Raw genomic sequence first — 16,392 nt, 5'->3', positions numbered from 1 at the left:
TTACCCTTATTCGATTTTCGGTTTATTCGGGTTCGGGTCGGTTCGGTTCGGTTCCGTCCCGAATAACATCTCTAATTCAAACCATATATTACCAATTCCATTGATCATAATAATAATTCATCCATAGAATAAGAAAATTAATTAAGCATATAACATCCCGACAAATAAACAAACCAAACACACCATCATGAACTTGATGATTCCACGAGTTTTAATGCCGGTGAAAATTTCCATAGCTAAATATCTATGAAATTAAAATACTCCTTATCAATGTTGTTATGGAATATAATTTTGTAACAAGTGGTGTCACAAATTAGCTAGGCTTTTTGTTCCATAGCAAAACAAGCAAACGAAATCAAATTCCATAGTAGAATTCACTAGCAAATACCTACGACTGGTACTTCCACAGCAAAGCAACTATGGAATTGGTTTATGTCAAAAATTCCGTTGCATAGTAACCACGATAATTAATTCCATAGCAGCAATACAACGGAAAATGATTTCATAACAAATTTCTTTGGATTTCTACGAATTTTTTTCCATAGAAATATTAGTAGCATAATAACGGACATGGAGTTAGTAGCATTTTCCCTAGCAAGTCTCATTCTCGCTACCAGAAATAAAATTCGTAGACAATGTGGTAGAAATCTTGCTATGGAACGACATTCCATAGCACGATTCATTGCAGATTCACAAAGAAAATACGTTCCATAGCGACCTTCCCTAGCAAAATCACGTTTTTCTTGTAGTGATCCATGGAAGGGACCAAAATCAACCAAAAATGAACTCAAACTTGAAATAAGAAGATCAAATCTTGATGTATGAGCTTTATACCTTCAATAAATTAGAAAATAAAAGAGGGTGATGGATCCAAACGAGCTCCTTGTTTCCTTGTACCAATATGAATTTCTTCTTTCTTCAAGTTGCACCAAAATCCAAGAACAGACTCTTCAATCAAGCAAACAAGCTCTCAATCATGCATGGAGGCTAGGGGTTTGAAATGAGAAAATGAAGGTTGGAGAAGACCTAATCCATGAATTAAGATGCTTAAATATGAGAGAAACCCTCAAAACCAAAGGCTTAGGCTACCATAGCCACGATGTCATGGCACACTACCTGCCATGACATGGTGTCCAATAAAACACGCGTTGCTCGGATGCCATGTTATGTCGTTGAATTCCATACACTATGTTGTGGAAATTTTTTTCCTTAAAAAAAAAAAGCATACTTTACTCCTTTAGGTCACTAATTGGTCCATTTTGGAAAACGGGTGTTACACTTTGTTTTCAACATCCACCTCTTCTAGAACACCTCTAATGCAACGCTAACCTCCATTAAAGTGTTTGTAACTCGTCCTCTATCCTAAATCCATTTTTGTACTCTTTTATTGGTCTTTTGGTGATCTTGATTAGAAGAAACAAGGAAGCTTGTTCAAAAAAACTTTACATTTAGAGTATTCAATTCACTCACTCTATCTCTCTCTCTCTCTCTCTCTTTCTCTCACACACACATACTCTCTCTCTAGTTTTGGACCTTGTTAAACCTTAAATATCTAAGATTTATTGTGTTTCATCATTATATTTGTGAATATTTGGTTTTTTGGTCCATTTTAACGAATTTTGGTCCATCTGTGGCATGTTCCATGGATTTTGAAGAACTCCATGTGTTTTGGTTCATGTTTAAAGTTCAGATCTAGTGACTTGGTGGAGTAAAGAGTGTATATAAGAACTCTCTTGACTCCATGCGTGAAGAAAATGGGTTTTGGACATTTCTTAGCTTAAGGTTTTAGATCTTGAAAGCTTGTGGTATTATTATGGATAAAATTAGAAACTTCATCCATTTAAACATCATGTTGATTCACATCTAAAAGTTGGAGACTTGGACTTAATGGATTAAGTTAAGAAAGATCCATTCTTCTTTGAGACTTAAAGATTAGATCTTGGTTATTTGGACTAACCTAATGGATAAAGTTGAAAACTTTATCCATTAGGAAGCTACTAAGTACCAGATTTGAAAAGCTAGAGGTTTAACTTAATTGAATAAGTCAAAATCCATTTTGGAAAAAGGATGGACGTGATGCACTTGGTTAACCAGGAGTTAAATTTTTTACCATTGACTTTTGACCATTTGACATTTGGTCAAACTTGGGTAGAATTGAGTATTTGTATAAGGATTGGTACACTTGTCATTAGGTGGCTTATGTTAGTTGTTTTTTATGATAGGATTGATGGTGGGCTTCTATTATTTAGCTCAAGTAAGTATCATGAATGTATTACTTATATCATGTGTTGTATGTGAGTCGTTGATGTTGCTAATGACTCAGGCTTTCTGATAACCCTAATATGCAGTATTTGAGTCGCTGATGACTCGGGGTTACTAATAACCCATAGTTGTTATATATAGTTAGTTATGTTGTGTTGTATGTGATACTTTAGGAAACTCACTAAGTGTTGACTTACATTTATGGATTAAATGTTTTCATGTACTTTATTAGTTAATGGGAATGCAAAGGAGTGACTGTACACACAGATCAGTGGTTTTATGATTTGAGAGTCTGTGATACTTTCATTATAACTCTAATTTATGGATTTCAGTTTATAAACAAATAGTTTGCTTTGAATGAACCTTTATAAAAATGAAGGTTTCTGCTAGTTTAAAAATGAAAATTTTATTTTGAAAATTTGAATGTTACATATGAAGCCTAAATTGCTTCCACTGGGAAGAGGGCAATTGACCAAATGAATATAAAGGCCAATACAATGATGGTTATCCATTCATCATACTTGAAGCTTGGCTCACGGGATTTGTGAATATGGCATGCATTCTTTAGTTATGTTGGTTCCCTGAATGACATAAATGCTCTTAACATGTCTTTGATATTCGACGACATGTATAATGGGACTGCACCAGATGTTTTATTTGTTGTGCATGGAACGTATTACATGTGCGGGTATTATTTTGTAGATGGGATCTATCCAGAGCGTTCTTGTTTTGTGAAGAAATTATCTTGTCCTAATGATCGAAATAGGTTAAAGTTTAAGAGAGAGATCTTGATAAGGCAAGAAAATATGTTGAACGAGCTTTTTGCACTTTTAAAAAAACATTGGCATGAACTGAAATATCCTAAAGTTTTTGTTGAAGAGAAGAAAATGAGTGAAATGGTGTATACTTGTATCATATTGCATAATATGATTCTCGAAGATGAAGGAAATGCAATAAGATTATAGCGAAAGCGAGATCTTTTAACCGACACAAATATTTGAGGGTTAACACGAATAGTACTTAGTATGAAGATAAATAATTCATGATGGTGAGCTCCATCATGATCCTCGCAGAGACTTGACAAAATATATTTCCGATGAAGATGTCATTTAGTTTGTAGTAGTTATGATGGTTTAAGTTTTTATTTTTTTTAGTGTTTAACTAGTTATGTTTGTACGTTTTTCCTTCATTTTGAAGTATGTAAAGTTGTAAGAATTTAAGTTTTTTAATTATTATTATTATTTAAGTTTGAACAATTAAAAATTATTTAAAATAATGTTAAATTTAAGGGGGTGTTTGACTTAACTTTTTGAGAGGTAAAAATCTTTTTTTGAAAAGTTGCAAAAAATCAGGTTTTTCTGATTTTTTCAAAAATGAAGTTTTTTTTATATCCAAAATTCAAAAGTAACTTTTAAAATGTTTTTACTAAATATCTTTTACCTTTTATCTTTTCATAAGGATTTTTGTCTCTCAAAAAATAAACTAATTTTCACCCCCTAAATTGATTTTAAAAAAAAATGGCAACCCACCCTCCTAAAAGGTACGGAAAAAAATGAAGTAACGTCTACGAGACATCACTTTTAGTGTAACAATAATAACATCACTCCTAACCTAATACTAATGTTGATACCGTAATATATAGTTGCTACTATAAAATGGTAAGTTGCATTATCTGCACCATCAACTTATATACCTATAAATTGTAAATGTAAATTCATTTTACAAACATCACTCGCAAGAATACGATTACACTATTACGATGAGTATTACTAGTAAAGTATGATTTACTTCTTGTGTTTATTTGTTGGAAAAAACATTTTCATCTCTAATCGGTAATGTAGATTTAAGGGCTTGGTGGTCCTTTCCTTATTGGATTATATGGTTGTAAGTAGGAACTATTAGTTGACCCGATAAAATCGGACCGGACTAGAAAAACTCGGAACCGAGGTATTTAGTTTGGTTCTCGATTCTCGATTTCCCACTAAATCGGTTCTCGTTTCTTTGATCTTCGGGTCGGGTCCGAAACCGAACAATTCCTACATAGCATACTTACTTGTAGAACCGAACCGGAACCAAGATATTCAGTTCAGTTCCAAGTTTCTCATTTCCCACTAAATCGATTCTCGGTTTTTTTATTTTCGGTTGTCGATCTGGAGCTAATTTAAAAAGGTGTCTTTACGTTGTCATTTTAGTGGATTCCTAAAAGAAACATACTCCAAATTTAATTCTAGATGGTCCAAATTTGTTATAGATGGGTCCAAATTTGAACAAGGATAAAATGATATAAATTAAAGTTGATTGGTCTCAAATTTATGGTTTACGGGTGGGTCAACTTAAATAAGTTTGTGAAAAGAATTTTAATATTGTACAATGTTTTGAGATTTTGGGGATGTTAAATTGGTGGTAGATATCAACGAAAAACCTTAACCAAAACTCTATATACATGGACAATATATTTAAAATATTTTTTATACGGTGAATTTTAGTTGGTTAGGTTGGATTCAAAGTCGATATTATATTACTGGTTTGGTTTAATGAAATTTCCAAACATCCCATTAAACTACATATTTATCATGGATGCTCTTCAAATTTAGTTAGAAACATATAACTCTATTTTAGCTTTAGAAAGATCGTACATCAAACTTTAGTCAAATATTTTTGGCTATTCTAATCTATAAGACACCACAATATTATCCCTCCTTTAGAAATTTATTTTTCACAATATGCAAAAGGGGTAGAAAAAAGAAAATAAAAGCCTATGATAGTAATAGACTATTAACTTTACGTAAAGGGTTAAAACCTCCATGCTGACGTGGCAACGAGGGGCCTATCATGCCAGCACAACACCATCTCCGCTTGCCGTTTCACCACGTGGAACCCCCTGACTTGTACCCTCCTCAGTAAACACTCCGCTTGAAAGTCAGCGAACTGACTCAGCCCCACCGGCCTCATGCCGGCCCTACTGAACGCCTCCCTCCACGACGGCACATGACGACCCGACGCCTCCACCGCCGCAGTTATCTTCGGCAGCAGCACAAACATCTCAATTTTCCTGATCCAGTCACTCCCTCCGCCACCACCAATGTTCGCCGCCTCTAACGATTCTAGCAGCGTTGAGTAGAATTCTAGCCCGTCGATTACCGTTTGACGGAAGAACGACGTTTCGCTTCCCATCAGTCCTTCGCCGTCGACGAAAACGATAACATGTGGCGAAACTCTCCGGAGATCGTTGATGAAACCGGCGCCTATACGGTGGAAGACCGTTGACGAGAGGAGAACTGCCGTCTTCTCTCCCTCCATGAACTTAATCGCTTTGAACGACAAGTACTCGAAAGTTCGAAACGACACGAAATCTATATCGAATCGGAGTTTTAGACCACGAGCGAACTGCCAGAGGTTATCTCTGATCAATTTTGATTCCATTTCGTACTCCTCCGGAATAATAGCTGTGATTCTGACAGCCGGTGAATGAACCTTTCGACCTTCTGCCTTCTCCGCGATCTCTTTCATGAACGACGCCCAGTGTCCGCCCAAGCCGATGTCAAAATCGATGACGTGCACGATCATCGCACCGTCCACCGCCTCCAGCATCGCCTGGTTCGCGGTGAAGTCAGAGAACATCGGAATCGGCGAAACGTTTGAAAACGTCTTGTACGCTTCAATCGATTGTACAATCTCTGACGACGAAGAAGATTGAGTCATCCGAGTTGGCCCGGTGAGTAGAGATTGAAGTGCTTCTTTGAAGTAAAAAGCAGCTCTCTGAAGCGCTTTTCCGGTAGGTGCACGGAGGCGCTGATTGAGTCGCGTCATTATCACTTGAGCTAGTTGGATAGAACGAGTTTCGAAGCACTCAGCGATCCGGATCAACTCATCCACGAAATCAAACCCGTTTCCATTGTTATTACTGTTATCGTCATCATCCTGACTCATAAAATCAAGCCCGTTAAGATTCGGATTCAAGTTTTCGAAATCCGAGTGAAAGAACAGAGCCGTAGCCGGAGCAGCCGATTCGGTGTGTATCGGAGGCAGCTCAGGAAGATCAAGAGGGTAAGCAGATTTAGTAGAATCATCATGAAGACCCAATTCCTTCATGAGAGAATCCCATTCTTCAAACTGATGGATCATTCCATGTTCAATATTATCCAACGGCAACTGTTCCTCCTCCGACGAAAACACAACAATATTATGATCAACCGAATTGAACTCCGACGCCTTACCAGTAATCGGACTAGGTGGACTCCGTCGCACGTCGAGCACCGATTTCGGTTCGTATCGATTACTTCCAATACCACCACCGGCAACTTGCTGCTTGACGTTGCTAGAATTAAGATTGTTTTGCGATGAAGCAAAGGGCAATTTCATTCCTCAAACGTAATGCAGGTGCGTAAAATTTCCACTCCTCTTCTTAATTGAATTTTCAAGAGGTTTTATAATTGAATATGAAGAAAGGGGTATTGTGGGTAAAGGGGATTTCCTGAGGTGATGATTATGAGCTTTTGTAACCGGTAAAAGTGGTGGTGGTGGGGTATGGACGGCCATGGTTAATGGACATGAGGGACACTGAATTGACAACACAGGGTTGAGCAGAGGAGTCAGAAGATTGATTGATTAAGCCATATCACCGAAGCTTCTTCCTCAAGATTTTTTATAAAAATCAAACAACTTTTGCTTTAAAGTGTTGCCAAAACCCAGTAGATTTACAACTTTCAATTCACTTCGTACAAGTTAATAAAGCTATCTGTCTTGTCTTTGACAATTTTAAATCTGTCATAAGCTAGTATACCTTTGCCTTTTGTGGATTCTTTTTGTTTGCCTCTTTTTAGAGTTAAGTGGGTTGACCTCCTACTCCAAGCTCCAAATTTCAATCACTTTTTAAACCTAAACGTGAAATTATGTTGTTTCGTATACAATGGATTTAGTTAGTGTTACAATCTTATAGTTAAACGTGTCTGAATTCGAGTAATACTCTAATAATTACTCTAATATTCACCATCTATAGTATAATTTTTTTTTTAATATTATGTATAATCATAACAAATCAAATATGCATGTTAATATGAAAATAATAGTATATGTCACCTTCGGCCAACCCATAGACATACTTAAACTTGGGAGCTATTCTATCGATTCACATCTTCTTACATTTGAATCATTCTTACATGATGGTGCCTAATAAGTAGAATTTTATGGTCATCAAGGTTTAGGATGATCTTTTGGTTTAGAACGCATATTCTATAATATATTATTATATTAATTGATGTGATTCATAAAATGATTTGTGGTGGCTTTCGAGAAGGAAACTAGGTGTGTTCGAGACATGTCATCAAAAGAAAAGAGTTTTCCATATTTCGATGGAGGAGTAAGCTCTAACGATCAAAGTAGGGTAGATTGGAGGTGAAAATGTACATCAAACAAGAGTGTAATGAGAGTAGTAGTTTACGTTACCTGTTATCTACTATATCTCTTGCTATTCTTCGATTAGGTATAAATTTATCCTTAAATCATGTCAGGTCTAGTCTTTATCAAACTCTACTACCATGGAGAAACTAGGATCTCTTCAAGTGAGAGTATGGCTTCAATTTTATATGTCCAATTGAAGTGTGTTTCTTAGGTTCCTATTCTGATGGTTGTCGTATTCTCCCACAAAACACGAAGAGGGTCGACCACTCGTCTTCTTGTAGGTTGGCATAGTCGCCTCTTTAGTATTATTATCTTGATCTTGTTGGTTACCTTGTTCTAACCATTAAATTGGGGATAAGCCACTGAGGTGAAACATTATTGAATGTGCGGGATAATGCACTTGTTGGCACCACTTGATGTGTCACTAGGTGGTCCGTCTTCTATTGGGTAAGCTAGATGTATAAGTTCTCGATTGCCAATTGATATGGAAACACAAACAATTCTTAAGTCGATGACCGGGAGGGATTTCGGGTCACGCTTCGATGATAAAGTCACTAAAGACTTTAGGATATTATGGGAAGTAAAAAGTGTATTGAATCGCTTTGGATATTGATTGTTACGTACCTTGTGAAGGTGGTTTAGGTACCTATTTATAGTCGTGACAAAAAGATGACGATTTCTTCTTGTACCGAGCAGGTTCACCATCTTGTCGTATTTATGGATGGGTGCCCACAGGTACATCTTAATGTACTTAGTAGCTATTAAACAACTGTTCCTCATAAGTGTAAGGATCTGTCAATCATCTATTATCATACAGACTGTATTTCTTTGACTTCCCATGTTCTTTGGTACTGTAGTGACGACATATTGTACTTTAGTTGTTATTCCCCCACTGTTCTATACTTATTGATGGTTTGGTACTTATCCGTGATTCAGTACTTGTCCATGGTCTGGTACTTATCCATGGTTCGGTACTTCTGAAGGTATATGCATAGTTTTGGGCGCTATACCCTATTATCTTTCATTAGGTTTTTCTGCAAATTGACAATTATTGTTAGTTATATTGTTGCCTAACTTGGTTACAGGGCCGATCCAAAGGTTTCTTATGCCCCAGGAAAAGAAAAATTATAATGCCATTGGCCAATGCTTTGACAGTACAGGTTAAACAAGTTAATATGCCATATAAATTTCTAAAGCAAAACACTCAAGTGAAGTTTGCTTGAATTCATAGGAATTGGAATTGTATTCCATTAAAAATCATGCTTAGTTCAAAATAATTCAGGAATTGAATTAGCTTTAAAATTCCTAAAAAAAACCTAACCAAGTGAAATTAACTTTCCATCCACCAAGTAAGCGAATTGAATTCTATTACTTTTTATTTATAAAATGCTAAAATACCATTATAAACTCTAGATTTATTTGAGGTTTTTTTTTTAATTTTTATCTCTCTCAAGTTTTTTCACTCAATCGATCCTTCTTCAAGTTTCTAACCGGATGTTGTACTTCATCTCCTCTTCTGCAACCGACTATTTACTATTTAGACAAATGAAAAAAAATGATCTGGATCAATGATGAAATTCCCATTCCCTGCAGGGATTAAACAAAGCTTGATCACAGAAGAAAAAAACATGAAATCAGTTCCCATTTCCTTCTTGTTTGCTGATCAAAACTAGTTAACAACCAATCTTCAATAAATTGTCAGTTTCTTCTTTGTTGCTCATCCAAAATGTTGACTCAACTATGGACTCATGCCAGTTATCTTTTTGAGTTCAAACCCATCATAAAGTGAGAAATATCAATATAACAACAACACTTTATGATGAAATCTGATCATATGCAACAAACAACAACTCTAGTTAAATTAACAAACACTCTACAAATAAATACCCAAAGAGAGCCCTAATTGTTCATGATGTTCATATATAACAAAACAACATTTTTTGTAACTACAAGAAAATTAAGGAAAAACTTAAATGCCTCTAATACTTTTATACCATTAGCACATATGCAACAACATTTCAACGCCATTAACACATAAAGAATATAACAAAATCAATATTTTTGTCAATTCCACCATTACTTTTATACATTGCTACATACTAACGGAAAATGTTCACTCAAAAGTCCAAATATCAAAGGCCTAGTGTTAGTATAATGAACTTCTGAGATTATGAAATGCATTGATCAAATTGATAAAATATTAATATGGGGTTCCACTGAACCAACAATTCTAAAATTATGTTGACAACAATTAAGTATAAGATTGAGAGAAAAAACAGTACAGGGGTGGTGAACGAGTCATCTGGTGATTGAAAAACAGTCATAAAGCTTCCCTTTTTCAGGCTTGGCTTCACCTTTTCAGACAATATCGATCCTTTTTATGCCTATTTTAATCAATAGGCATTCGGGTTACCTAAGTGACATCGTTCTGATTTCTACTTACGCCCATTCGTCTCGTTAGTCTTCAACTCTTTGGTAATAACCAAACTAGGGAAAATTCGAGAAAAATGATGCCCCTATAACCGGAAATACTCAAATACCTCATTCTCTCACCCTCCTCGTAGTTCTCAATCTCTTCGACTTCTTCATAAGGCGTGCATTTTTTTCGATCAAAAATTGTTGCCATTTGAGATATACCTAGAAGAGTTAAACATAATATGTTGCCCTGTGTTGTATTGTTGCCCTGGGCAACGACCCAACTCGCACTACCCTTGGGCCGACCCTGCTTGGTTATAATATATTTTCGTAAAATTCCGATCATGTTTTCCCTATAATTATGATGAGTGGCTTTGTTTCAACCTAATATGTGAAAATATTCAACGACAATCACTAAGAACTTCACCTGCTTGGGTGCTTCATAGTATTCATGTGGGTTCTTTAGATGGGGGTGAGCATTTGATGTTCAATATATTTCTTTGTTGTATATGTTGCATCATAATATATCTTTTGTCAGTAGAGCCCAAGATGTATGACTTTTCTTGTCAATGCTTAAGCACCTTTATATCCCCCATCCATCCACATGTGGGTTTCGCGGATGACGTATTTAGATTTTTTTTTTCTTATTCATGAAGGGTAATTGATAACCTACCCCTTGGTGGGGGACGAGGGACGCTGTTTCACTCTCTAGCAAGGAGTGTCTGTGACTGTTGGTGCGACCGGGTACTCTCCAAACAACAGCTGGCGAACGAAGCCCTATGCCCACAAGCGACTTCCTCACCATGGCTAGCCGGCCCAAGTCACCATTCTCCAACAGACATTTCCGCCTCACGGAAAAAGGCAACAACTCTAAGCAACAAAGGCAATGCTTAGATAATTACTACTTAAACCAATCACAAGCTCTGACATGACAAAGAGCTTGATCTTCCAATCATATTTCCTGATCTTTGTCGGGTGTGAAGCCTTTTTTCCTCCATATGAATTATCGGTGAGACCTCAGTGTAAAATGTCTTCCATGTCCAACGAGTTAGTAAGCTATTTCTAACTTATACTCTCTAAACAACCACTATCTCAAGTCACTAACTTAACCTCCAGATCCCCTCCCGGAGATCGACTGATGGATTGTTTTCTGTTGTGATCTTCCAGATCTTCGTCGCAGCTACCGTCATCAGAGTTCGATCCAAATATCTGAGACATATCATTTGGCTCCATCCAGTGTGTGAAAAATGATACGAAAAACCACACATCAAACCATCTCTCAAATGACGAATGAAACCACCGAAAATGGTATTGAAGCACTTAGGAGACCTATATGTTCAATGTCATCATTAGAACCTATTCTCACTTCGGTGACACCATCAGCGCTAGCTCGAACAACCAAAGACACCATATATTCAACCCACATTCAAATAGAGTCACTACACCGATAAGCGATATGTAGTAACCGATGATATCCATCTTTACAACACCTCTCCTAAATTTCTTGTGAAAGCCACAAAGACCAATCCAAACCCTTAGTATGATGAACCCTCTAATAGTCATGATGTCAAATGGGAAAATTTTACCCCCTCCAACGGAACCACTATTAACTCAGACACCGCTCATCCAACATAACCTAGTCTTACCACCACAACAACAAATGCTAGCACCTATAACAGTCACACAGATACCTACCTTCCTTCTTCCACAACATACACCAACAGAGAACATCTACAGTCCAACACAAATAACCCTTTCAATGTACAATATGTTTATACAACCATACACACCACTACAACACCATCAACAAAATTATGGCCTCCAGATCCTAATCTAAACTGCCTCTCAAGAAGCATCAAATCATCAATTGCAAAAGAACCGCTCAAATATGAAATATCCAATACAACCAAGTTACCAAGTTACTACATTTGCAAAAGAACCGCTCGAAGTCTACTATTGAATCCGTAAAAAGCTCGTGGTAGTGCTCCCTCATCTCGTCCTCCGGCTCCTAAGTCAATTCCTAGCCCTTGTGGTGCTGCCATTGCACCTTCACCAGCTCCACCCTCTTGTTCCTTAGATCCCTTGACTTCCTATTGAGGATAGCTACAGGCCGCTCGATGTAGTTCAAGTTGTCATCCACCTGAATATCCTCTAAAGGCACCATAGTTAAATCATCTATGAGACACTTCCGCAGCTGGGAGTCGTGAAAAGTACTATGAATCTAGCTGAGTTCGGCTGGCAGGTCCAACCTATATGCCACCTTGCTCACCCGAGCTACAACCATGAAGGGTCCAATGTACCTGGGGCCCAACTTGCCCCGCTTCCTAAACCGAATGACACCTTTCTAAGGCGACAACTTCAGAAGCACCATATCCCCGACCTGGAACTCCAGATCCGAATGTCGCATGTCAGCATAACTCTTTTGCCGGCTCTGAGCTGTCTGAAGCCTGCTATGAACCTACTGGATCATCTATGTAGTCTTGAGTACCACTTCGGTACTCCCCATGATCCTTTATCCAACCTCACCCCAACATATCGAGGTTCTTCACTTCCTCCCATACAACATCTCGAAGGGAGGATGGTCCATATTCGCATGATAGCTATTATTGTAAGAAAACTCTGCTAATGGAAGGTAAGTATCCCAACAACCTCCGAAGTCTAAAATGCACCCCTATAACATATCCTGCAAAGTCTGGATGGTCCGATCGCTGTGACCATCCGTCTACGAGTGAAAAGTGGTGCTAAAGTGCAGACGAGTACCCAACTCATCGTGAAATTTCCTCCAGAATATGGAAGTGAAACGCACATCTCTGTCAAAAAAGACCGAGACTAGCACCCCGTGCCAAGCCACTACCTCTCTGATTTAGATGTTGGCCAACCTTTCGGCTGAAGTGCTTTCCTGAATCTGAATGAAGTGGGCGCTCTTGGTCAACCGATCCACAATGACCCAAATTGAATCCACTCCCCGCATGGTCCTGGGAAGCTTTGTGATGAAATCCATAGTGATATCTTCCAATTTCCACATCGGGATATCCAACGGTTGGATCTTTCTGTTAGGCCTCTAGTGCTCGGCCTTGACCTTCCTGCAGGTCAGGCATCTCTCAACATACCAAGCTACATCTTGCTTCATGCAGGGTCACCAATAATCTGGATGAAGATCCTTGTACATCTTCCTCGCCCTGGGATGGATGGAAAACCTGGATTTTTGCGCCTCCTCCATCAATACTTGGCACACACCTCCATGATATGGGACCCACACCCTATGGTGTATTGTCAACAATCCATGGCTGTCATAATTGAAGGAGGAAACTTGACCCACAATACGCTCACTCTTACGATGTTCCTCCTTTATAGCCTCCTGTTAGGCCTCTCGAATCTGCTCCAACAGTGGAGTCACTACAGTCATCCTCAAGCAGATATCTCTAATTGGTGTTTCCTTTCAGCTAAACGTATTGGCCACGACATTGGCCTTCCCGGGTGGTAGAGGATCTCACAATCGAAATCCTTCACCACATCTAGCCATCGAAGTTGTCTCATATTCAAATTTGGCTGATCCATGAGGTACCTCAAACTCTTATGGTCTGTGTAAATGGTACAACAGACCCCATAAAGGTAATGATGCCAAATCTTGAGGGCGAAAACAACTGCCCCCAACTTCAAGTCATGTGTCGGATAGTTCGCCTCATGAGGATTCAGCTGCCTCGAAGCATAGGCGATAACATGCCCCCTCTACTTCAATATCGCACCCAAACCCGAGATGGATGCATCGTAATACACCACAAAATCATCTACACCCTTTGGCAGGGCTAAGATTGTCGCCTCGCAGAACCACTGTCTCAGGGTCTCAAATGCGGCCTGATGCTCATGCCCCCAATGAAAGACCACGACTTTGCTTGTTAACCAGGTCAAGGGCATGACTATCTTGGAGAAGTCCTAAATGAATCTCCGATAATAACCTGCCAGTCCCAGGAAACTTTGAATCTCAGATGGAGACCTCGGAACCTCCCACCTCATCACGACCTCCACTTTGCCCGGGTCGACCGAAATACCGTTCTGGTTGACAAGGTTCCCATGAAACTGCACCTCGCGCAACCAGAACTCACACTTGGAGAACTTGGCATACAAGCTCTCCCTCCTTAGAGTATCCAACACCTCTTGCAAATGCTCCTCATGATGCTCTTGCGTCTTGGAATAAACCAAGATTTCATTAATGAAAACTATCACAGACCGATCCAACATCGGTTTGAACACGCAGTTTATGAGATCCATGAACGCGGAAAGAGCATTGGTGAGCCTGAAAGGCATCACCACGAACTCATAGTGACCATATCATGTCTGAAAAGCTGTCTTCTGCACATCCTCCGCTTTGACCCTCATCTTATTATAACCCGAACGCCGATCAATCTTGGAGAACCAAGATGCTCCTAGAAGTTGGTCAAAGAGATCATCAATCCTCAGGAGTGGGTAATGGTTCTTCACCATTACCTTACTCAGCTCCCGAGAATCTATGCACATCCGATGCGACGTGTCCTTCTTCACAAATAGAATCGGGGGTCCCCAGGGTGAACTGCTCGGTCTGATGAATCCTTTATCTAATAGCTCTTGTAGTTGTGTAAAAAACTCCTGCATCTCAGGAGGATCCAACCGATATGGTGCCTTGGCTATTAGAGTCTCACTAGGGACTAGGTCGATCTTGAACTCTACCTGCCTCTTTGGAGGTATCGTAGGCAGCTCCTCTGGGAATACATCCGTGCACTCTCGTACCACCACCACATTACTCACCGTCGCCTTACCCGCCTCACAGGTATCCAATACATAGACGACATACCCTACGCACCTCTGCTGGAGATAGCGCCTAACTCTTGCTTTTGAACATAAACCTGGTCCACATTGTGGCCTCTCGCCCTGAATCACCAGCTCTCCCCCACTTGGGGTTATGACCCGGAACAACTGTTGCACGCAGTCGATCACTGACCCATTAGGGCTCAACTAATCTATGCCAATAATAACCTTGTTCCCCCACAATGGTATGGGAACCAAGTCTACCAACTAGCGCTCCACGAACAACCTCAAAACACAATCCCTGAAAACTTCTGATGCTCGCACTGATCAGTCGTTCACAATCTCGACCTCTAGAGGGCAATCCAACATGCCTGAAGACTCATGGAACCTCTTACTAAGTGCAAGAGAGACTAATGATCGGGTAGCACCCGAATCAAACAACACTTGGACTAGGATATTGTTCACATGGAACGATCCTAAACAAAACATATAACATGATACATCAATATCACAAGCAACATATAATAAAAGTTAGAGAGAAGAAACCATACCCATCACCACATTGAGTGCGGCGCATGCCTCCTTGTCTATCAATTGGAAAGCTCGAATCCTCACCACTGGAGCCATTGAGTTGACCATCCAGCCATCCATAACCCGTGTAGTCGCTGGAGTTGGCGCCACCACTAGCGTTGCTGCTGCCATTGTTAACCTAGGGCAGTTGACCTTTTTATGGCCCCTCTGATTGCAATGAAAGTAAATTAGGTTTGATGTCTAAAAAGTGGGGGCTGGGGCGGTACAATCCCAGCCAAAGTGCCCCATCTTGCTGCACTTGTAGTAGCCCGATGATCCCGCTCTACAAGCTCGCTTATGTGGCTTGTCGCATTTCCTGCAGCGGCTCTATCTCGACTGGTCCTTTGACCTAGTGTCGAATCCCTTGGGTTTCTTCCCTGGAACCCCAGTAACCTATTTAGCCTCTGCCTTCCTCTTCCTGAGGTGCTCTAAGTCAATCTCCCTCTCAATCGCCTTAGGAATCATGGACTCTAGGGTCGGACTGAGTAGCTGACATTCTCTCGAATATGAGCCCTCAGCATGTCATGATAGCGATTCTTCCATATCTCCTCATCCTCGGCATACTGAGGTACCAACAAGGCCCTCTCTCGGAACTTGGCGGTGATCTCCGCCATTGTCTCAATAGTTTGTCTCATATCAAGAAACTCCCTGGATAGCTGCTGAAGCTCTACAGCTAGTGCAAACTCAGCCATAAACCATATCACAAAGTCCGACCAAGTCATGGCGTTGATGGCTGGAGCTCCTAGTGATTCACCAACCAACTCCCACCAATCCCTAACTTTGTCTCTCAAACAACCCGCAGCAAAGCGGACCTTCGACCCTTCCAGGAAAAACCTTGTCAACTGCGTAGACTCAATGTCTGTGGTCCATCTCATGGCAGCAATGGGGTCCTTCACCCTTTGAAAATCTGGTGCACCACTCCCCCTGAAATCCTTGAAGGATAGTGTGCGCATCCCGGAATGA

The 16,392-nt window shown here is 39.6% G+C and overlaps 1 protein-coding gene across 1 annotated transcript; it reads right to left on the bottom strand.

Annotated features, from left to right (window-relative positions):
• Nucleotides 1-4,851: 4,851 nt before the first annotated feature.
• LOC145031895 (scarecrow-like protein 15) lies at nucleotides 4,852-6,881 on the bottom strand. Its single transcript, XM_078980552.1, has one exon. The coding sequence runs from the start codon at nucleotides 6,622-6,624 to the stop codon at nucleotides 5,056-5,058; it is 1,569 nt and encodes a 522-aa protein (XP_078836678.1). The 5' UTR covers nucleotides 6,625-6,881; the 3' UTR covers nucleotides 4,852-5,055.
• Nucleotides 6,882-16,392: the final 9,511 nt, after the last annotated feature.

The sequence above is a fragment of the Lactuca saligna genome, chromosome 2, assembly GCF_052625555.1.
Source record: "Lactuca saligna cultivar CGN05327 chromosome 2, ASM5262555v1, whole genome shotgun sequence".
Classification (NCBI taxonomy): Eukaryota; Viridiplantae; Streptophyta; class Magnoliopsida; order Asterales; family Asteraceae; genus Lactuca; species Lactuca saligna.
The sequence above is the reverse complement of the archived record's forward strand: the minus strand, read 5'-3'. Positions and strand labels throughout refer to the sequence as shown.